This window comes from Thalia democratica, unplaced genomic scaffold (genome assembly GCF_965202585.1).
Source record: "Thalia democratica unplaced genomic scaffold, ktThaDemo2.hap1.1 HAP1_SCAFFOLD_1603, whole genome shotgun sequence".
Taxonomy (NCBI): domain Eukaryota; kingdom Metazoa; phylum Chordata; class Thaliacea; order Salpida; family Salpidae; genus Thalia; species Thalia democratica.
The window spans coordinates 1-25,191 of NW_028140434.1; the positions used below are offsets into that span (position 1 = coordinate 1).

Consider the following 25,191-nt stretch of genomic DNA (forward strand, 5'->3'; position numbering starts at 1 on the left):
TACCCACAAACGGTCGCTTGGTTAAAATCACAACAGCGGTTTCTCGCGACTATTCCTGCCTGGTGAGCTGTTGACTTAAGAATAATAGGACGAAACTAGTTGTAGGATTGTCTCGGATAGTGTTGTTGATTAATTTTCGTTTAGTAAAAAAATTAATGTTAACTAATCGTTAAAGGAAAATAATATTAAACAGTTAATGTTTACTATTTTTTATAAATTCTTTAAGTTAACAATACTTAAAAATTTTTGATTTAAAAATTATATAACAACTTCACATTATAAGAAATTACACGTTTTGAGAAATTATAACAGAAGAACTACGTCGATTCAAATAAGAGGTTAATATTCAGCATTGAAAACGTTTTTTTGTTGTTTATTTAGTTTGTATAAACAAATTTTAAAAATAGATAAATATCTTTCTCATTTGTTTGTTAATCTGCTTCTCAGTTAGTTTCAAGAAACCTTCAATATTAGATTCATATTTTGTGTATTTCGTACTTAATTATACTATAAATTCTAAATACGATTTTTTTTTGTTTCAAATGAATATTTTTTATTTCCAATAATCATCAGAAATTTCAATTAATGTTTACGTTTCATGTTTATTTATATCTAAATGCTGATGTAGATATGATCAGTTAATATTCAATTTAATACGTTTGCTAAACTGCATCATATTAAAACAATAAAAAATAACAGCTCCGAAATTTATTTAGTAATTTAAAAGCTTTATGTAACTCTTAAAAAATATACTAAATATATACATGGTATATACACAACTTATAGTTGTTATCAATAAAAAATAGCTTGAAGTTTTTTGAGACAAAGTAAATAAGTTTCAAGATAAAATTGTAAAAACCAAGTTATTTGTCTATTCAAGTTGGAAAGATACTATTTTTAATTTTAATCATTGGAAGAGACTACTATTAAGTTTTCTAAATACTACGTTTAGTTTAAGCAACACCAAAAACAATCAAGCAATTATTTATACAGACAATTAATAATATACCCCACATAAAAATAAAAACTTAAAGGTGTAATAGTTGTTATACAATGAGTAGTATGCATATATAAATTATACGTTATAATGAAAAACAGCAATAACTAAAAATCCACATAATAGCTCAGAAGTTTCTTTTTATATATCAGCGTTACACAATTGTAAGACAATATACTTTTTAGACATACGACATACACACAACTTATACTTGTTTTAAATAAGAATTAAAATAGGTTTTTAGTACATTAAAATTATACCAATAAAGAGAAATAGTTATTGTTTAATTTAAAATCTTCTTAATTTAGTAAACGAAATTAACGAAAAATCTTAAAAAATCTAAATATGTTTATATAGAAAACGATATGTATAGATTTAAAAAAATACTATAATTCAACTTATAGTTAGAATTAATATATACTGCATTTAGTTTTTTAAAATAAATTTATTATTACTACAACAATAATTTTAGACAATTAATTATACACCTAACATAAGAAATATTAGTGGTGCTGACAGGTATAAAAACTGTTCTTCGTTTTGTTTATATTTTTCTTCCAAGAATTTTGTTAAACAAAGCAACCTGACAAATTGTTAAGAATAGATACAGAATCATCTTGTTGATTTATAAACTTTCTTAATTATAAAATTGTTGTTACACAAGGTAGTCGTAAACAATGCTTCTATATATTTTACACTTAAGTTCTGATTGTTCTACCTTAGTTAGTTTCTTATGATGAGTTCGTATATGATAATTTCTACTAGATGAGTAAGTAAACCATTTCCCACATTCTGCACAACCATAAGGTTTTTCTCCTAAATGAATTCTAAAATGAGTGACTAAATTACTTTTACGTGAAAACTTTTTCCTGCAAATATTACATTCGTGATTTTTAACTTTAGTATGTGACAATATGTGACTTTTCAAATTACCTTTTTTAGCAAACTTCTTTTCACATACTTTGCATTGAAAATCTTTTATTCCAGTATGAACAAACATATGTGTTTTCACATGATATTTTTGAGTAAAAAGTTTTTCACTCAGTTTACACTGCTTTATCTTTTGTTTGAGTTTCAAAATGCATGTTTAAGTTGCTCTTTCGAGAGAAAAGTATTTACCACAAAAATAACATTGAAAGTCTAATTTACAACTGTGTACTAACATATGTTGTTTCAAATTACCTTTTCGAACAAAACTCTTTTCACATACTTCACATTTAAATGGTTTGACTGCTGAATGAATCTTTTTGTGTGCAATAAGATGTGATTTATATTTGAAAGTTGTTTTACAAATATCACAGGAAAATTTCTTCAAACTATTTGTAACAGCTTCATAATTTTCCATGTTCACAATAAGTTTACAAAATAATAATAACTAAAAGCAAAACTGTTTTATAAGAAAAATTTGTTTTCTAGAAAATTATCATCAAACTTATTAAGTAAATTTTAATATATATTTTTTAATTGATTTAGTTTTAATTAGTGATGTAACGGACCCACAATTTCGGGTCCGGCAGGAACCGGATCCGGACTTTTTTTTCAAATTCTTTTATATAAAACACAACAAGAAATACTAGCATATAAAAAATTATTAATTACTTTGGTAACACTTTAAAATCTGGAAGCTATTTAATCTATATCAAAAGACTTAAAACAAAAAAATAAAAATTAAATAAAACTTTTAGTAAACAAGAAACTGTAAAATTTTTAATAAACTTTTAAATTATAAACCTGGCTTAAATATTTAAACAATTAAACACCTGTTGAAATATTCACTTTTAAAACAAAACACTACTTACAATAAGCATTCACAAAAAAGTTCAAGATATTTTGATGCTTCAAGCTACACACCAAACTAACTAACTGCTTACATATAAACTGCCTGTCATGTTTTGATGTTTTGGTGCATCAGTATTTAGTTTGAAACATTTCGTCATATGATTCTCATTGGCTTGTACATTAAACCGTATTAACTCTAAATATTCTCTGAGCTTAACTTTAAACAATAAATAATGCAAGTATTCATTCCAAAGTTTTCAATTGTACAACATATGTAAAGAGTTGCATTTCATGAAATGTTTATTTCATAGTTTAAATGTAAATAAATGTAAATTAGTCACGTGTACAAAATCAGCCAATCACGGTAGGTGTTTAATTTTAACTGACGAAAATGACTCTTATTAATTTACACAGGTTTTGTTTTTGAAAAAATACTTTTCTCTTTTTTACTAACTTCTAGCTCTTTTTTACTAACTAGATCCGGGTCCGGCCGGATCTCTGCTAGGATCCGGCCGGACCCGGATCCGGACTTTTTTTTTCAAATTAGAATCCGGCCGGAACCGGATATCAGACAAAAATGGCAATATCCGGCCGGACCCGGACCCGGGTAGTGAGTTCGGTACATCACTAGTTTTAATACACTTCGTTTATAAATTTTAATGTCTTGAATAGACAAGTTTTATAGAAAGCAGATAAAAGATAATTTTATTTATTTATAATAATTATTTATATTTTACTAAACCAAAGAATAATTAAGTAGTTTTTTTATTATTTTCATTACAATTATAAACTTATTGAATAAATACTAATCAATATTGAAGGTGTCGTACTATCTTAACATATATAATAATTAACTTTCATCTTTTAAATCCATAAACGACCACTTTTTAAAGCTGAGAAAAGATTTCGGCAAGTTCAAGTACGCTTATTGTTTAACGAAATCAACATTTAGTAAAAGAAATTTTAAGTTATACTTTTTTTTTAATTGAAAATCTTCAACAATAAAAAATTTTATAATGCTAGTTTACAATTTTATTTTAAAGTTTGTTTTTGCAAAACGCTAATTTTGTTTTACATAAAATTCAATAACTTTTCTGTACTATTTATTCCTTTAAAACATATAGCGTTTTATGTTTTAAATTTAAAACATACTAATTTGTTTTACAAGTTATTCATGTTGATTATTTAATCTATAATCATTGAATGTACAAATATTTAAAATGCAAAACTAAAGTTTAACAAAATGTAAAATAAAGTATGCAGAAACTAGAAAACACTAAAAATTTATGTATTTATAGTTAATAGAAGAGTTTCAGATAAATTATATTAATTTTTACCCGATACATTATATTTTAAGCCGACAAACGCTGTCTTCAAAATGAATTTTTTGATGAAAATTAAAAAAAACAAGACTTAAAGTAGTAACACAAAAGTATTTTAAAAGAAAATTATTCTGTACTCAATCAATACTAATGGAAATATGAAATGTTTATAAAGTACAAACAGTGTATTAAGTTCATTTATTAAAACAAACATACTACAGTTTATTTTAAATTTTTTACAGTACATAACTTATTTAAAATTATAAAAAAACATATTTAATAATTCTTATTTTAAGTACTTTTTACCAAGGCTAGTTTATGATGATAAAATGTGTTTTTTTTTATTGTTACACAGTTTATTTTTTCAAGGAAACTAACTAACAAAGCTAAAAAAATTTGCGTTAAATAAAAGATAAGTTTTAAAAGTACTTAAAACATTATAAAGTTTATATAAGCGAAGTTAATGAACATTGCAATTATTATTTACATACCTCATGTTCTAAGCATAGTTGTGAATAGCAATAAAATATTAATAAATATTGAGATAAACGAGTATAATAAATATTGCAATTGACATGTACATACCCTATGTTTTAAAACTAAGTGTAAAACTAGCTTAAAAACGCAATATCAACTAAAATGATGAACATGTTTACTTACCCCATGAATGAAACAAAAAATTATAATATAAAATGTCGATAGTAATGAGAATGAACATGTGTTAGGCTTATGTAGGTATTAAAAACCAAAATTTTATAAGTACGCACTGTCGGTTAGTTACGCTTACTCTGTGTTAAAAGTGCGTAATCGGCAGGTACTTGTTTTATACACTAGTAGAAACTTTTATTTTTACTTTTAACAATTAGCCGTTTCAATAACGACAAATAAAATGACCAAATTACCTCTTGTCTTTATTCTTGAATAAACTTGAATCAAGCTATGGTTTTAGTAATGAAAATCGATCTTACTATAAAATTAAAAAAAATCAAATTGGATTTTAAAGTAATTCTTAAGCGGTATAAACTCTCAATCAGTTTTCCTCATAAAATTATAACTTTTTTAAAAGCTCCAAGATAAAAAAAGTACTAAAGATTTACACTATAGCTGCTAAAAATTATATTATCTTGTCAAACATAACTTGAAGTATATAAAAACTTTCAATAAAGTAAAACTGTAAGAAATTAGTTTGAAAATATTTCTTCTAAATTTTTTTTTGAAAAGACGCATTAGTTATCTTAAAAGTACTTTTTAGTTTTCAATGGGCTCGACATGATAAAATAAAAATAAACACATATACCAACTTAAATTTATATGTTGAAAATGAAGTTGAAAATAAGTTTGAAACTGTTTCAATAAGTCTGCATTAAACCAAAAAAACCATAGACATTTTTATATTTTATAACATATAGAACTATAAGAAAATACTACAATTGACAAATGTCAATTCAAAAGTTTACAACTACATCCATTTTTACAGTTTAATCATATTGGCACCGAAGAAAAATACTTTACTGACGATAGAAATAAGTTGATAAAAACATACACCTATAAATTATTCGAACAATTAGCTCTGCACTATTTATACAAATAAATTTTATTTAGCAAGTTTTTAGCATTTTTAGCAGTTTTTATAGGGTTTATTCTGATGAAGTGATAAACGAAGTTAATTAATGAACCTTTTTAAATTTTTTAGAGAAATAAAAGAGAGGCTAAATATTATTAACGTTAAAATACTAATATTTAAAATGCAACGATTTTACTAACTTCTAGAGATGAAATAAAATAAAACTAGGATAAATAATTGTTATAAATTGTTGTTTTAAAATATTTATTATGTTCAGTACTGAGGTTTTTATTATTACACCAGGTAATCTTAAACAATGCTACTATATATTTTACAACTCAGTTCTAATTGTTGTCACTTTGTTAGTTCCTTATATTCATTTGAGTATATGCATAAAACGTCCACAACATTGTGCTTACCATTTACCACATTCTGCACAACCATAATGTTTCTCTCCTATATGAATTCTAAAATGAGTGACCATATTATTTTTCTGCAAAAAATTCATGCTGCATATATCACATTCATCAGCTTTTACTTTAGTATGTGACAACATGTGACTTCTTAAATGATTTTTTTGAGAATGTTTTTTTTTGCACAAACTTCACATTTAAACTCTTTTTACCAGTATAAACAAAAATATGAGTTTTCACATCAATTTGAAGAGTAAATAGTTTTCACTCAGTTCCCATTTAGATAACTTTTCCTTTGTATGAGTAACAAAATGTCTAAATAAGTTGCTTTTCAAAGAAAAATACTATTCACCAACTTTACATTGGAAGTCTTTTTTTCCATTGTGAACTAACATGTGAGCCTTAACACTAATTTTACAGCAAATTACTTTAACACAGTTCACATTTAAATCAATTTTTTTTTGAATGAGTTACAAAATGCCCTTTTAAGTCACAATTTCGAGCAAAATTCATAAGCAGACATGACATTGAAAATATTTTTTAACTCTATGTACTAACAAGTGTTTTTTCAAATCACCCTTTTTAGCAAAACTTTTTTTCACCACCATCACATTCAAACGGTTTGACTCCTGAATGAATTTTGCAGTGTTTGTTCAAATGTGACTTGAAGTTAAACGTTTTCTTACAAACATCACAAGATTTTTTTTCTGAAATTGATTTTAACAGTTAAGTGTTTTTCCATAACCGCAATTCCATACAAAACAACAAAAAACTAAAAGAAAACATGAAAAATAATTTTTTAGCTCTGAAACACTAAACAGTAATTATATTCAAGCTAAGTATTTTTATTTTATAAACTAAAAGTTTAGTATATCTTCTTAACAACATTCTTTGAAATGAAAAGTATCTACAAAATACCAAAAACTAAAGTTAATTACTATCTAGGCCTAAAAATGATAAATAAGCACTTTTTATTCTGTTACCATTTTATTTGTATTATTATATAAATTTGTATTTAATAAGATAATTACTAATCATTACATATACTGTTATACAACTTGTTAATTTTAGATTAATAACTTTATCCTTAATACTAAAAAACTAAAATTAAATGCACTAATAAACGTGCAAATTAATTATTTTAATTATTATCCGATTTCATGTAAAAAATTTTGACCTTGCTAAATATTAATAGCGTGGTAAGATCCACTGAGAAATGGCTTTTTTATAAGAATTAAAATAAACCTAAAAAATTATTTATCAACTTTATGTCTTAAATTTAAAGAAATTAACAATTACACAATAAATTTATTTAGATAAAAGTTAAATTTTTGTAAATAGACCAATCAAATTAGAAAAAATAAAAAACAACCAACAACGACGTAGATTATACTGCTAGTTAACTATTTTGTTCTATGGCATAATTTAGTAAAATGTTTGTTTGGTTTACAAAGTACTTTTTAATGTTGCTATATAAATCAGTAGCCTAATCACTAGCTTAAATATATTCAATGTGAAATTTGTGAGAAAATGTTTTCTCAAAAAGGGAATTTAAAAAGCAACATGTTGTCTCATACTAAAGTAAAAGCTCATGAATGTGATATTTGCAAGAAGAAGTTTTTACATAAACATAATTTTGTAATTTTGTTACTCATTTTAGAATTCATTTAGGAGAATAACCGTATGGTTGTGCAGAATGTGGTAAATGGTATACTGATAGTTCTTGACGCAATAAACACATAGGTACTGCTCATAAGGAGCTTAGTAAAGAACAAAAATCAAAACTGAAAAGTAATATACATAGTAGCATTGTTAATGACTACCTGGTGTAAGAGAAAGTTTTATAATACTTTTGAACAAAGCAAGTCTATTTTAAGTATATGATTTGCTTTTCCTTATAATGCTTGTTTTTTTATAAGCTGCTCAAAGTATATACATACTACTTAAACTAACTTATAATAATCATGAAGTATGTTAATGTTTTTTTTTATCACTAGTTCTAAAATTGAATTAAATAAATCGTCCTTATTTTTAGACAAATTGTAAGCAATTTAAACAGCGGTTTTTTAACAACTATTTATTAAGTAATGCAGTTAAAAACAAATTACTAATAAATAATAGACGTAATTTATATCTTATATCGATAAAGTTAGTAAACTTTGAAAAATATGTATATTAATTTGAAGTAGGGTAACAATTTCGATAGTTTCTATACATTTATTAACTATTATAATTTAAGTTGTTGATAAAGATAAATATTTCTTTCAAGATATATAAGTTTAAAACAAGTTTTTACAGATTTTAATTAGAAAGACAAAAGTAAATCATAACCACAAAACCTAATATAAGCAAAACTTGAATAAAAAATACCAAGTAATAATCGTTTAGGTAACGATTCATTGTTTTAGTAACTAATTTATTAGCTTTGAGATATAATAACGTAAAATAATGTAATCACTTCATTTACTTATAATTAGTACTACAACATAAATAAACTAACTTGGATGAGCAATATTTAAATATTCGCATACGACTTTATATGTTTTAATTTTATTATTTAGATAACTCATTTTAAAAAAAGTAATTGTATAAATTGTAATAATTATGTAAAGTATTTATATATTTTTTATATAACTATTTTCCTTATCTTTTATCTTATTAACAGCAAGCTAGGAATTGGAAACCATTTTAATTTATAATATAAATAGGTAAATAAAAAAATATTTAAGTACATTTTTTAATTTTTTTGATTTATTTACACTTATTATAAATTAATAACGGATTTTTATAAATTCAGCTGATTTAATTTCACTTAGTTGAACTTATCACAAAATTTTCTACACTTTAAATTAAAGAACAATTAAAACAAAAAAACTTAAGAAACAATTTTAAACTTAATTAAAGTTCAACCGTACTAAGTAAAACTAAAAATTTAAAGCAAATACTAAAAATAAATACAAATTCAAAAAAATGCGTGAACTACAGTGCGTAAACATGCAATATAAATAAAGTATACATCTAAATATTGGAAATAAGAAAGCCTTGTAGTATAAGTTATGCCGTTTGACATAACAGTTCTTTTATAAATATAGGTTTGGATGGCTTAAAAATATAAATAAAGATGTAGTTCGCATAAACTTATTTTTCTTAATACTAATGTAAATATAAGATTTTAGTATTCCAGTTTTATATTCCAGCTGGTTTTTATTTCATTTTCACTATTCACATAATCTTCTTCGCTTTTAATTAAAGACGTGTAACAAAATGATATTCGGAAGCAAGTATTAGCTTAATTATTTTTAACTATACTAAAGAAAAACAAAAGTATAAAACAAATAACAAAAATAAATATTAATTCAAAAAAAAACGTGATTTACAGTACGTCGACCTGCAGTTTAAATTAAATATGGAAAAGCCATTAATAGCCATTAAAAGCAATTATCGTGCCGTTCGACACGAGTATATTTCAACAATTCTTTTCTTTAAGTTAGGTTTGGATAAAGTAATAACAAAAAGTAAATTAAAGCATTAAAACTTAAGTGGAATGAAGTTTAATTTCTTAGTACTAATAAAAGTATAAAAAGTTATTATTTCAATTTTATACTTTTAAAAACTAAATCATTAAAAAAATACGAATAGTAGATATAAGTTTTAATTTTTTTAACCAAAAGCTCAAAAAAAGCTTTTAACGACGTGGTTTACACATAACTTATACTTGTGATCAATAAAATATTATATATATTAATATTTTAATAGTTAACCATAGACATAAATCTATTTATAACTTTATAATTATGTAAACAAATCTTATGATAAAATCTTAAAACAACCAAATAATTGTCTTGTAAGAATATTTACAACTAGTAAGATATGTACAAATTTTTGAAATTTTTTTTAAACAAATTATAATAAAAATTTATGTAACTTGCGTACAGTTTTTGAAGTTTTAAAACAAAATAACCAGAAAAAGCAAATAAATGATCTTCTTGTGAACAAACTGTTTAAATAAAATCTACATAAAATAAAAGGTTTTCCACCACTTTTATTACACAAGGTAATCATAAACAATGCTTCTATATATTTTACACTTCAGTTTTGACTGTTGTTCCTTTATAAGTTCCTTATGACGAGTACGTATGTGCTTACAACGATTAGAACTATGAGTAAACCATTTTCCACATTCTGCACAACCATATGGTTTTTCTCCTAAATGAATTCTAAAATGAGTAACTAAATTAACCTTAAGTGAAAACTTCTTTTTGCAAATATCACATTCATGAACTTTTACTTTAGTATGTGACAACATGTGAACTTTTACTTGACATTTTCGAGCAAAATTCTTATAACAAACTTCACATTGAAAACTTTTATTTTCATTATGAATTAACATGTGGACTTTCAAATTACTTTTTTTAGAAAATAATTTGTCACACAGTTCACATTTAAATGCTTTTTCCTTCGTATGAGTTACAAAATGCCTTTTTAAGTCACCATTTCGAGCAAAATTCTTAAGGCAAACATGACATTGAAAATCTTTCTTCTGGCTATGTACCAACATATGTTTTTTCAAATTTCCTTTTCTAACGAAACTCTTGTCACATACTTCACATTTAAATGGTTTGATTCCTGAATGAATTTTGTTGTGTGTTATCAACTGTGACTTGTATTTGAAAGTTTTCTTATAAACATCACAAAAGTTTTTTTTCAAATTGTTTTCAACAGTTTCATTTTTTTCCATGTTCACACTTTAGTTTACAAAATAACAAAAACTGATAGAAAACAACCAAAGTTTTGTCTTAAATTCTTAAAAGCCTATTTATAAATTATAAACATATTTAGCCTTAATGTTTGAATTTTAGTTGAAAATGTAGTAGATATTATTCACAATATTTTTATAATGAAGTGTCTTTTTGAACAAAATACACAATAATAATATTTAACAGGTCTAATAAGTCTATTGTTATTTTTAAACCTGTAAAAACTTCATTGTATTATTGTATAAATACAAACTTATGAAACAGTTACTAAACATTGCAAAACTTTTGAATTAGCTTAATATAAAAACCTGAACACTTTATTTTTGAAAATTAAAAAACTAGCTATAAATATTGATTTTCAACATCATACCTTGATTTAATAAAAAACTCAAGTTTCCGTAACAAGTTTAAGTCTTAGTTAAAATATATGTAAGAAGACTAATAAGATTAGAAAGAGCGAATTCAATCAAGAACGACATAGATTATATTGCTAGTTTGCTACTTTTTTCTATGATAAATTTCATTAAAACCTCATTTGTATTACTAAATGTTGCTATATTTATATATATATATATATATATCAGTAGCCTAAAACAATTTAGTCTGTAAAGTATAAACTTATAATTATGATTTTAATTTTACAAGTTACTCATATTTATCAGTATCTTAGTTTAATTATTTTGTTTAATTATTTTTGAATTAACATATTTGATTTTAACGTTGTGTAACATAACAGCAATCTAAATTACTACTCACATAAATTAATAATATTAAATTAATACAAATAAAACTTTTTTATAACTTGAACTTTGTTTTTTAAATTATTTACAATATAAGAGATTTTAGTGAAAATTTTATCGTTAGTTTTAACCGTTAGAGCAACAAGGCAATAATTTAAAACTTACACTAGACATTCTAAAGTTAATGATCAAGAACCAAAAAAGGTCTTAGGCGGTTTTAATGGTAGCATTTTGAGAAATCTTGATGAAGGAGACCATTGATTTAGCTTTTTTAACTTCTTAAAAGGGAATCTTTAAAACAAAATTGAGTCTACAGGTTAGCTTTATATTACTTTCGTGTAAGTTATCAAAAATTATATTTGTGTACCATCAGTTTTATTAGTTATAGTTTTATAAAAAATTACAGACTAAATAGGTCCCTAACAATACACATTTTGCACTTTCAACTTTACAAACTTTATTATTTTTAAGTTAGTAAAAAAGTTACATTATCAAAATAAAAAAAGCTTTTTTGTTTTTACTGCTTTAGTTTTGTTTAAATTATTCGTAATGTATGTTTGCAATAAATTTTTGAACAAAAGGTTGTAAACTTAGCTGTGCTCTTTATTATATAAGTTATATGCTATTAAGTCTATCTTTGATACTGTTTGTATTTAGTGTTTATTTATAACTACCTATAGGGTTACGAGTTAGATAAAGTAGATAAATGTAAATTAGAATAAAAAACATAAATGTTACGTTTTATAAAAACAAATTACTTTCTTACTTTTAGATACTTTTGTTATAGTTTTTAACCAAATAACCAATATAACAATTACAATTAAAACCACGTAATTATCTTTTTAATTACTAGCTTCTTTTAAAACATTAAGGATGTTTAATAAATAAATTATCAATGTTATTTAGTTCTTTTGGTTAAAGTTAACAATGTTGATTAAAGCTAGACTAGTTGTTTAACAGTTTACGTCGAGTTTCTTAAAATATTTGTTAAAAGAAAGTGAATTAAAAAATTTAAGCAAATGTATAAATCTTTTAAACTTATAAATGTTTGAAGGTTTAATATAGAACTTCACAGAACTATATTAATGTGTAAATTCAGTTTTACATGATTCTCTTTTCGTCAAGTTATGTTCAAATCCGGCAGATATATAATTAACATTAATGTTCTATAACTAAAACATAAATAAACGCATTTGATGTCTTTGCTTAACAATTTAGAATAAAACATAACAAGGAAATAACGTTTTATAGCTTACTATTTACAAAGTTAATTAAATTAGTTTTTCAAAAACCTTAATAAAATTTAATTTTTTTATTATAACACATTTGTTTACAAAACACAAAACAATTTTACTTTTGTCAAAATATCTCTAAAATTTTTAAACTTTTATGTTTTATCAAAATTGATGGAAACGAAATCTAAAAACTGGTTTTAAACCTTTTAATAAACAATAATGTATCGAATAAACTTTACCGTTAACTTAAATTATTACATAAAAAGTTGCTGTTACTGCATACTGCCATAAAATTATTTTAGATAAAGACATTTGTTATATTTAAAAACCTAATATAGTTTTATTTTTTATCAAAAATTAAATATTACTACTTAACTTGTGTTTTAAAGCTAATATTTCTCATTTTTTCTTACTTTCACAATTACGCAGACACTTGTAATATGTTTATTTAGAAGCCTGATAAAAGATAAATATGTGTAAAGTATAAAATTAGTAAGTATAAGTTACTTGAAATATAAATTATGATCTTCTATAGCTAATAAAATTTTTTTTCCTGTTTCGTTGTATTGTAATAAAAGATTTTTTAAACTTTGCTAAAGTTATTAAAATTTTACTGATTTAAATACAAGTTTAGTTGAAAAAAGTAAAAATGTATTTTTGATAAAGATATACTGCTTTTATTAAACATGATTCATCTTGACAAAATTGTAATAAAACAATTTTAGAGTGGTAATAAACTTATTTTTATTGTATGCAAAACAATTGTTGCTTTAAATTGTAAACATGAGGTTTAGTTTAATATTAATTTCTCTAGTAGTACCGTAAATAAGGATACAAGAATTTCAATATCTGTGTAACTAAAATAATGTTATTTTACGATTGTACAGAAAGAGTCTAATTGTTATTTTTTGTAATTCATTGCTTTCAAACGTATAATCAGCTTTATACTTAACAATTTAATAAATAAAATTTAAGTCAGTTCCTGTTTAACTAAAAATTGGATGGGATTTTTTTTTAATTTAGATAATTTAAAGTTGGTACTGATATTTTTTAAATAGTTAAATAGCATTAATTGCTTTTCAGTTTTCTTCTGTAAAATATGATTTACAGAAGCTTGGTTAGATGTACATAAAACCTCATTTAAATTGTAAAACTATTATAAGTTTTTTATAATTGCTTATAATAAAAACGTAGTTTAAAAAACATGTTTTTTTGGACAATTTACTATTGTAATTTAATAAGTTTGTTTAACATTTTAATTCATAAAACATACGTTTTCTTACCTTAAAATAATTAGTTTGTTAGAATTAAAATTACAAAAAACGTCTTTAGAATATTTTCATAGTTAACAAATAATAACTTGTGTATAAGTATTTACCTAGTTTTAATTATGTTTTGTATTACAGACTTTATCATTCTTTTAATTAGTTTGTGAATAAACTCAACCAAGAAAGGTATATTTATTTATGATAAAGTCTTACTAAATTGAATCAACAATGCCCGTGATTAAATGCCCTCTTGAGAGTTACACATATGAAACACCAGACGTCGATGCTTCTGTAGTTGCCTCTTTGCTTATCATCCATAACAATGTTCACATTAATGCAAATTCTTCAAAACCAAAGCCTCCAAAAATGGACCTTCCTCGAATAGGGACAGACTGCAATGAAGAGGGTTGGAATATATTTGTACAAAAGTGGACTATTTTTAAAGATAGCATAGAGATGACAGAGGTAGAAAAAGGCCGTCAACTATACCAGTGCTGTGAGGAAGATCTAGGCGATGCTATTCTGAAGGCACATGAAGATGTAGTAAATTTAAGTGAGCAAGAGCTTTTAAGGATGATCAAGCAGCTTGCAGTTATTCCTGTTTCAGTTGTTGTACGACGATCAGACTTTCTTAGTGTAAGACAGGATTTGACTGAAAACACTAGATCATTTGCTGCATGTTTAAAGGGAAAAGCCAGTACATGCTCGTACACATGTAAATGCCCAAAGGATGGCTGTAATCAAATGATATACTTTACAGACATAATTCTAAAAGATGTCATAGTAACAGGTTTAGCCGATGAGGATATCCGTAAAGAGGTGCTAGGATGGAAAAATCTAGATGAGAAAAATGTCAATGAGACAATCGGTTTTATTGAAAGAAAAGATATGGCACGTGATGCACTGTCAAAACCCCGCTGTTACAGCCTCAGTTTTCTCATACAAATCTCTAAAGAAAACCACACAAAAACCAAGTGGTAAAATAACTTGCAGCATATGTAATAAATAAACTGATAAATTTGTTTGGAGCAGTAAAAATATGAGGTATATTGAGTGTTCTTCCTGTAAACAATGGTTGATAAAGTCCCGTAAAAAAGTTTATCTAAGTCACCAAAATAAAGCTGATGAATCAAACGCACTTCTGGTTGGTGGATTGTCTACACAAAATTCTGATAGCTTTTGCATCCGAGGTAATAGGAAAAATATGTTCGAGCGTAAAACCGTAAAGAAGAAAAAGGATGTACAGGGACAGAAAAATGTATTTCTACACACTGGATGGCGACAAAAACCGCACAAATCCAAAAGCAATCCTCACCTACCTCTAAATGATAAGAAGCCATTATCTTACGTCAGAAAGAGTGTTATGACTTACAGATCCCGCAGATCTCAAAAATTTGGCGTGACGTTTGGAATAAAAAGGAAGAATCTCTCAGTATTTGTTTTGTAAAGTCTCTGGAAAATATAAGTGAGAACGCAAAATCGTTGCCACCACTGAATTGCGGTGATCGTGTCGTGATACTTTATCGAACAGGTAACTTTCCTAGCAAGTAGGGGAAAAGTGGAGTGGTAGTGGAAGTGAAGGACTGCCATCAATGTGTTGACAAGGTTGATAAATCAGGTCGCTTAACTCTTCAAAATCGTAAGTTACTAAGAAGATTTACCCCTCCTGTTTGCAAATCTCTAAGTAGTATCCCTTATCTGAGAAAAGCAAACATACCACTGTAAAAGTTTGTCTTTTCTGGTAAAGTTCAGAAAAAAGATGTCAAGAAAAGTTTTAACGTTCTGTGTTTTTATAGAAGGAAGATTCTTTTTGAATAAGCATTGTGTAATTTCCCTCTGTACTCTGGCTTTCTTCAAAATTGATATTGAACTGGAATAGCTCGGATTTGCTTTGATCTATGTTTTCTTGACTTATATTTTCTACAGAACAACAAACAGAATATTTTTCACAAACATAACATTGGTATTCTTTTTTTCACTATGTACCAACATATGTTGTTTCAAACAATCTTTTCGAGCAAAACTTTTTTCACAAACATCACATTTAAATGGTTTGACTCCTGAATGAATCTTATTGTGTCTTGTCAAATTAGACTTAGTTTTAAAAGTTTTCCCACATATATCACAAGAAATGTTCTTCAAATTCGTTTTAACAGCCTCATTATTTTCCATGTTCACAAAAAATTTACAAATAACCATTGCTATAATAAAATCGTTTAATTTAAAAAACTTGTAAACATTTAACAAGTAATCATCAAACTCACAAAGTAAATTTATACATTAAAAAAAAATATTCTTCATACATTTGTGTTTATATTTTTTAAGTCTGATTTTTTAACTCTTGTATAAAGCAGATAAAAAAACAATTTAACAATAGAAGTTAAAAAAGTACAAACTGAGTTTTGGGAAAGTTAAGTATGTTAAATTAAGACATAAAAATATTATATATTTCGAGTTTCAAAAGTTATAACTTAAGCTTATTTATTCCCATACTTAACATTTTCTTCATTGTTTGACTTCTGAATGAATTCTGTTGTGTCTTATCAGATTAGACTTAGTTTTGATTTTTTTTTACAAACTTAAAAAAAAATCCAAACTGTTTTTAACATTATCAACATTTTACATGCTTACGATTTCATGCCATTAACAAATTAACAACAACTAAAAGAAAAAAAAAGAAAAATTTCGTTTAAAATTACTGTCAATCTATAATTGAATAAGAAAATATTCCAGCTTAGTAACTAGATTTTACCAATGCTAAACGATTGATTATATTCCGCGTCAGTTGTTGTTTTATTTTAAAACTAAAATTACTAACAAGTTGTTTTAATGATCATTTTATCGCAAATATAAGCTTATGATATCAATTAAAAATGACTAATCAATAATGAATGTACCCTTTTATTTGAGTACATCCAAATTAAAGAAATTAGTAAGTTAAAAACTTTAAATATTTTTTTCAAATACACAGCGTAACGTAACATTAAACATCATAACTTGGTGTGATAAAAATAAAATACTTTTAGTATTAGTACTACTAACTCAAATATAACTATTTTTTTTGTTTTGCAAATAATGTAACTTTCAAATAAACTAGTATAAAACGATATTTATTCAAAGTAGGTAGGCATAAAGATATTTTAAGTGGTGAAATAAAAATAAATTTATTTTAGTTAGAGAATATTTAATTTAGTTTTTTGATGAAGTATATGTTTAATATTTGAAATGTATGTAGATACTACAGATGATGTATTTAAAATAAAGGCTGTTTTTTTTTAATGTTTAAATAGTTTTCTGTGAACTTTTACATTTTATATAAAAACAGAAAAATAGAATAAGTCGTTACAAAAGGTAAGATTGTGTTGTAGCAGTACTATCATTTAATTGCGAAACAGTTTAGTTTGTTCCAATTTTATTATTCTACATATAAAATTAGTGCATATTTTTTATTTAGTTATTTTAACTTAAAGAACTAAAATAATACTAATACATTATAGTGCAAATATTTTGTAAACTTGTATTTATAATTCAAAAATTCAGTAATAAAGCACAAGCAAAACTTAAAACTTATGTATTTTCTGAACATAACTACAAAACGTAAACATTACAAAGCACATTAGTTATTTTGACTATAAAAACTTTAGTTTTAAATTATCACACTTAGTAGCTACATTCATTAGTATTTAAAAAATACGTCTTGATCATACAATTTTTAATTTTTGTCATAAGCAACTAGAAAAAAAGTATGTCCAAAACTAATACAACAAATTTAGAGAAGTAGATAAAAGTAGATTTAGTAGTAATTTACAATTTTATATAAACAAACTTTCCGTTAACTGCTGCATTTCTTTGTTTTAATTATTTGATTTAAATTTATATTAGTTAATATTAAAGTACTAAAAGTTCACATTTTTTTATTAAATAAATATTTTTTGTAAATTAATTAAATAAACAACAAAATCATAAACATGACTTTTGTTTTTTCATGTTTTTGTTAGTAAAAGCTCTAGGAAACCAATCTAGAGCCGGCCCTGGTACATAAAGATAAATATAAAACTAATAAAACTAATATCGAGTATACAACTAGTTATAAATACTTTTTCATTCCATTAAGATTTAAATTCTTTTAGTTACATGAATTTTTACAATGAAATCATAGATATCTACTAATGAAAATAAAAATATTAGATATATTTGTTTTACTAAAATGCAATATCTTTCACATTATTTTGATACTAAGTTAATTATTTAATTACTAAGTGCTAATTGTTATACTTTAGTTTAGTTTTTTTTTTTTGTTTTTTGTGCATACCAAGTTATATTTGATCATCTAGGACTATTTGTTTGTAATTTTTTACTAAGTTATTTCTAGATTTTAATTTTCATTAAATGTAATTTGTTTATTTCTTTTTTCGTGTGTATTGTTTAAGCGGCTCAGGTTTTAATGCCCGAGTCTACTTCGCACAAAAAACTCCAATAAAAATATTAATAATAAAACTTAATTAAAATTATAAATTGAAAAGAAGTGACAGATTGTTTCAAAGAATTAATATTAGTAAAACATCTTACATAAATGTACTTCTTCTATTTGACTTTTTTAAAGTTTATTTGTACTTTATGAGTTTATTAATTTACTAAAATTAAATATTTAAACATTTATTTATTTTTGATGTCAATTTTGTTTCTTTATTATAAGCTGTAATTTATAAAGTTCGAAAACTAAGCATAAATTAATGCCTTAAGTTTTTAATAACATATTCTGTTTTTTAATGAATTTAACTGTAATAATAATTATTTTTACCATTTAAATTTCGATTAACAAAAGTAAAAGTAATCTAAAGTAAAATCTAAGACATTAAGTATGAATTCCCGAAAAAAATAAATTAATAATTATATAACATAGTTATTTTAAGAACCTAATTATTGCTAAGAATATATAAAACTTTTCAGCAGTTTTATCAGAAACAATAAACTTATACTATCTTAAGTATAGTAAAGTTTAAGAATATATATTAAATAGAAAGACTATTCAACTTTTTTTTAAGTACTGATAAAAATTTTTTGCAAACTTGTTGTTACATTAATAGAATTGAATTATTTAAGGTAAAAAATTAACCGTTATATAATACAGCAAAATTTAAAATTGTTATGTAAAGGCAATTAAACGTTTTACTGAATTTTGTCATATAAAAATAAACTATGAGTTGGCAATTAAAATTTGTTGATTGACAAAAAACGCTGAAAAATTTTAGTCTTTGGACTTGGTGCATGATAAGACCTCTCGGTCTTCGCGTATTACTCAACGATTAAAATGTCTAGGACAGGACATGTCGAGGCAATATAATATTTTTTATTATTTTTGTTATACATTTTCTATACTAAAAATTAATTTATAAACTGAAAAAGAGTTTTTTAAGTTGATTGCTTATAACAAAATTGTTTGATTCTGTTACAAGGCTGGATAAATGTGTATTAAGACAATAAAAAAAAGGTGACTACATTCTCCAATAGTATGACAAGTTCTGTATTGATCAATTAACTTAAGCTGTTTAAAACTGAAAAAAAAATAGTTCTCAATTAAAAAAAAACTATTTAGCTTTGTAAAATTTTATTACTTTTGAACTCTAACTTTATGTTTAATTAAAAAGTTGTTCACTTAAAAGAAAAAAAACGTAATTTCCATGAATCTTTAAAAGATTAATTAAATTCAGAAACATAGTTTCGCTTGATTCTAATTTCAATATTATTTACTTTTTTTATATTAACTAATGATTTTCTTGTTTTTTAGTTATTATTGATTTGTAAACACCTTTTCAACATGGAAAACAATGAAAACATTACAAACAATTTGAAGAATATTTCTTGTGATGTTTGTAAGAAAACTTTTAAATACAAGTCACAGCTGATTACACACAAAAGAGTTCATTCTGGGTTCAAACCATTTAAATGTGACGTATGTAATAAGGGTTTTAGTCAAAAATGAGGTTTAACAAGACACACCTTAATACATAGTGGTAAAAAAGACTTCCAATGTTATGCTTGTAAAAAAGAATTTACTTTCAAAGAAACTTTAAAGAATCATTATGTTTCTCATACAAAGGAGAAATTATTTAGTTGTGAACTGTGTGACAAATTTTTTACTCGAAAAGGTAGTGTCAAAACTCATATGCTAATTCATAGTGGAAAAAAAGACTTTCAGTGTAAAGTTTGTGACAAAAACTTTTCTCGAAAAGATCATTTGAAAACTCATATGTTGTCTCACAATAAAGTAAAAGCTCATGAATGTGATATTTGCAAGAAGAAGTTTTTACATAAATATCATTTAGTCAGTCATTTTAGAATTCATTTAGGAGAAAAACCTTACGGTTGTGCAGAATGTGGAAAATGGTTTACCAACAGTTCTAAACGATGTAAACATATACGTACTCATCATAAGGATCTTACTAAGGAACAACAATCAGAACTGAAGTGTAAAATTTATAGAAGCATTGTTTATGATTATCTGATACAGAAATAATTTTGAAACACTTTTTGGTAATCAAGGTAACATTTTACTTCTATCATTTTTACTAGTTGTACTGTTTTATGACGTAGTCTGTATGAATACAACTCCTACGTCTGTATGATTATTTGTTGTTAGAATAGTAAACTTTTGTGAAACTACCAGGTCAAAAATAATGTAACTTTTATTTTTATAAGGCTGTAATTTTAATAATTTAATAATACAAAAATTAAAGTTTTTTCTGTAGAAACAAAAAAAAATTGTATCATTAATTACAAATTAAATTAAGTAGTTAAATTTTAATCTTTACTTTTTATAAGTAAGTAAAAACTGAGTTTAAATATTTAATAGAAAAATAATTTTTTGTTTGTTCGGTATGTATGTTTATAATAAATATTCTAATTAACAGGTTGTTAATATTAGTTTTTGCTTAAATGTTTCATGAGTTTAAATTTATCTATAAATAAATAGAAGTCATAACAGAATTAAAGATTTGTTTCTGTAATTAGTAAATTTTGGATGTTAAATTATATTTACATACTTGTAATAATTTGTAAACTTCTGAAGTATATTTCATAAATATTAAAACAAATAACATAAAATACAAACTGCAACATTTTAACATTTGGATAAAACTTATAACTTACTAGCTATTTTTTAGAAAACAAAATAAAAACCCCTAATTAATAATTGGAGTTTTATTTTGTTTAAAAATTTTAAATATAAAGAAGTTCGTTAATTTAGGAAAATAGTAATCTTAAAAATCAATCTAAAGAATAGCCAGACAAAAAACACTGCAACTTAGACTGAATCACTGTCGTTGTAACCAAAGAAATCAACTTATGAACTAAATGTTTTGTGTAGTAGATGACAATTATTGTTAAATCCCTAAACATAAGTAAGTAAAGTACCAATGATCACTTAAGACCTTGATAATCACTGACAAGAACTTTTAAGTTCATTATGGAACTTTTCAAAATAGTTTTGATTTTTGAAACATAATTTATATAACTTATTTCTAAATATTTATTAGTTATTACCTCTAAATCTTATTAAGTTTCTATAATTAGTAGAACAAAATCTAAAAATTTGTATTAACGAAATAATTTATACTATAAGATATTTTATTTTTAATTTTATCGTTAGCTTTAATTGCCACATAAAATGCTACCTTAAAAATAAACTCACTTAGTTAAATAAACATATACTTGCTTAATAAACATAAAGAATGAAAAAACTATTTTTTTTTTAATGTTAAACATACAACTTTGATTTTGCTCAAATAGTTACTATTTGTCAGTTTTTGCAATTTAGGTAGACGCTTGTGATATATTTACTTAGAAGCCTGAGAAAGCATCAAAATGTGTAAAAACATAAAACTGTTAAGTATTAGTTACTTAGCGTAAAAACTGTAATTTTCTATTTCAAGGTGAAAGCATACTAGTTTCTTAAAATGTATGGACTAAATCACAAAATAATTAAATGGTACTAGAATTAATTTTATTTGTTTTTAAACAAGTGCATTTTATTATTTGATGAAGTACCAACTCAAATTTATATTTCGCAACTGATTTAAGTACTATATATATCTACTAAGAAAATAAAATAGTTTTCTTCTATTTTAAAAAGAAGTAGGTAGAAGTTGTGTTTCTATATAAACAGTGATATATAAAGATAAAAAAAATGCTTATAGTTATAAACATAATAAATACTCAGATTATAAATATCTTTTATTCGGGCGAAACTATAAACCAATTGTAAAATTATATAGCAGGCTAAAAATTGATTTTATTCAAGTAGCAACTATTTTAAAAAACTTATATTATAAGAACAGTAAATTTAAACATTTGTTCTGAAAAGTAAGAATTGTTCAGTTTCAATTGTGTTCTCTTATACCAGGTAGTCATAATCAAAACTTCTATATATTTTACACTTCAGATCTGATTGTTTCTCCTTAGTTAGTTCCTTATAATCTGAACGTATATGTCTATCGCGGTTAGAACATTGTGTATACCATTTACCACATTCTGCACAACCATAAAATTTTTCTCCTAAATGAATTCTAAAATGAGTTACTAAATTACTTTTCAATGAAAACTTCTTCTTGCAAATATCACATTCATGGGCTTTTACTTTAGTATGAAACAACATATTAGATTTCAAATTATTTTTTCTAGGAAATTTCTTTTTACAAACTTCACATTGAATTTTTTTTTTCCAGTATGATCTAACATGTGTCTTTACACTACTTTTTAGAGCAAAAGATTTGTCACACAGCTCACACTTAAATGTCTTTTCTTTTGTATGAGTAACAAAATGAGTTTTTAAATTGCTCTTTTTAGAGAAATATTTTCCGCAAACTTTACATTAGAAGTCTTTCTTATTACTTAACATATGTTGTTTCAAACTACCTTTTCGAGCAAGGGTGGGTGTCAGAATGACACAGCGACAAAATGACACGGTGCGTCACTTTGGCACGGTGCGTCACTTCGACACGGAGGGTCACTTTGGCACGGCGACAAAATGACACGGTGCGTCACTTTGGCACAGCGACAAAATGACACAGTGCGTCACTCTGGCACGGTGCGTCACTTTGGCACAGCGACAAAATGACACGGTGCGTCACCTCGGCACGGTGCGTCACGTTGGCACGGAGGGTCATTCTGGCACAGAGACTAAATGACACGGTGCGTCAGAATGGCACAGCGACAAAGTGACACGGTGCGTCACTTTGGCACAGAGGGTCACTTTGGCACAGCGACAAAATGACACGGTGCGTCAATTTGGCACAGAGGGTCATTTTGACACAGCGACAAAACGACACGGTGCGTCACTTTGGCACGGAGGGTCACTTTGGCACAGCGACAAAATGACACGTTGCGTCACTTTGGCACAGCGACAAAATGACACGATACGTCACTTTGACACAGCGACTAAATGACACGGTGCGTCACTATAGCATGGATTATTAAACTTATAAGCAAAACTAAACTTCTTCAGTATTATAACTTTTAATTGTAAAATTTTGATAGTAATTAGTTATACAAAAGATTTATTATATTTTTTCCAAACTATAGTAGCTTGATACATTTGAAACTATATATGATACATTAATTTTAAATCTAAGTCATAGTATAAAAATAAAAATATTCTTAACTTTTATTTTTTACGTTTCAAGATTTTTCATATTTATGTAATGAATAAAGTTTAGTATTTTTCGTTAAAAGTTTAATTAACTATTATCAGGAATTATTATTAAAAAATTAATACAGCATTATTTCGTAGTAAGAATAAGTCATGCGTGTTTTAACTCTAGCTTTTAAAAATACAGAGTTAAGCTGCTTTTGTAGTAACTAGCCATTTATATTAAATATGTATATATATTTATGTTCAACAAGAGATAATAAGTTAGGATGTTTACTTAAAACTATGTATTGAAAATATATAATAAACTTGTCTAAAAGCAAATAACTAAAATAAACGGATCTGGAGCCTAAATTTATGAAAAAGTTAAAAATAGTATTATGAACAGTTGAGAGAAAATTAAGAGTCTGATGCAACCATTCATGCGCATTTATAAATTTATCACTTTAAAAAAAATTAATCCATAGAAAAGGTTATACATACAACATTGCTGCTGCAGCCTTCTAATTAAAGCTGCAGCCATTCTATTAAATTTAATACTTTAAGTCTTTTTAATTTTTACAAACTTTTTAGTCTTAAATATAAAAAATTAAACTTAGAGTATGACAGATATTATAGTATTTTATTGCATATAAGGATTTAATTGCATTTGTATTTAGTACAAAATCAGTAAATAAATTTCATAATAATACAGTAAAAGCAGATTTTAATTTGCTTGTAAAACACTTATTCTACTTTATATTCTTGAGTTTTATTACAAAGTTTTAAAAAACTCGGTTTTGTCTTAACTCTGTTATGAAAATAATATATAATTTTCTATTTTTAATCTTGCGAATAAAAAAAAGGAGTTTTTTTTTAAATAAATACATTTTCTGGGATTTCTAAAAACTTTTTTCTAAAATTTTAAAACAATATTGTTTATTAATTAGGAGTTGATTTCTTTCTGATGAAAAAGTAAAAAATATAAGTTTTATTGTTATATTTTCGTCAGGGAATGCAGTATTTAGTTCAAAATTGCAACCTATTAAGTCGCCAAAAGTGCGCAAGTATTAATTTTTTTTAAGCATAAAAACGTAAAATAAGAACCGCATTAGAATTTAGAATTACAACAGCAGAAAAGTTGCTTTCGATAACGTCTGAGTTTTAGTTTAAAAAAACAAATTTTCCTCTGTATTTACATCTACTAGTTTATTGTTTTGATTTACTGAATGATTGATCTAAAATGAAGATTGTATTTTTTAAATCAGAATGTTGCTGAGTTTTAAAAAATATGTTTATATGAGTTTTTATCTTTTTAGTCGTAAAATGGCAAGTCATTTTCTAAATTTTATTACTCGTTTCAAGTTCTAGTACTAAACTGTGTTTAAGTTTTTCCTTTCGAAAGAAATCAAAAATAAATTTCCTTTAACTTTGCCAGTCGTATTTTGTTAAAAAAGTTGCTGCTTTTTCATCTTTGTGAACGTTGTTTGA

General features: G+C 24.9%; 1 protein-coding gene across 1 annotated transcript; it reads right to left on the reverse strand.

Annotated features, from left to right (window-relative positions):
• Nucleotides 1-1,879: 1,879 nt before the first annotated feature.
• LOC145848683 (uncharacterized) lies at nucleotides 1,880-22,860 on the reverse strand (the record flags this gene model as incomplete). The annotated part of the gene is made up of 4 exons (XM_082953988.1): nucleotides 1,880-2,057; nucleotides 10,547-10,735; nucleotides 22,474-22,550; nucleotides 22,779-22,860. Coding segments are annotated over 4 exons (526 nt in total), but the record flags the coding sequence as incomplete, so codon positions are not given.
• Between the last annotated feature and the right edge of the window lie 2,331 nt (nucleotides 22,861-25,191).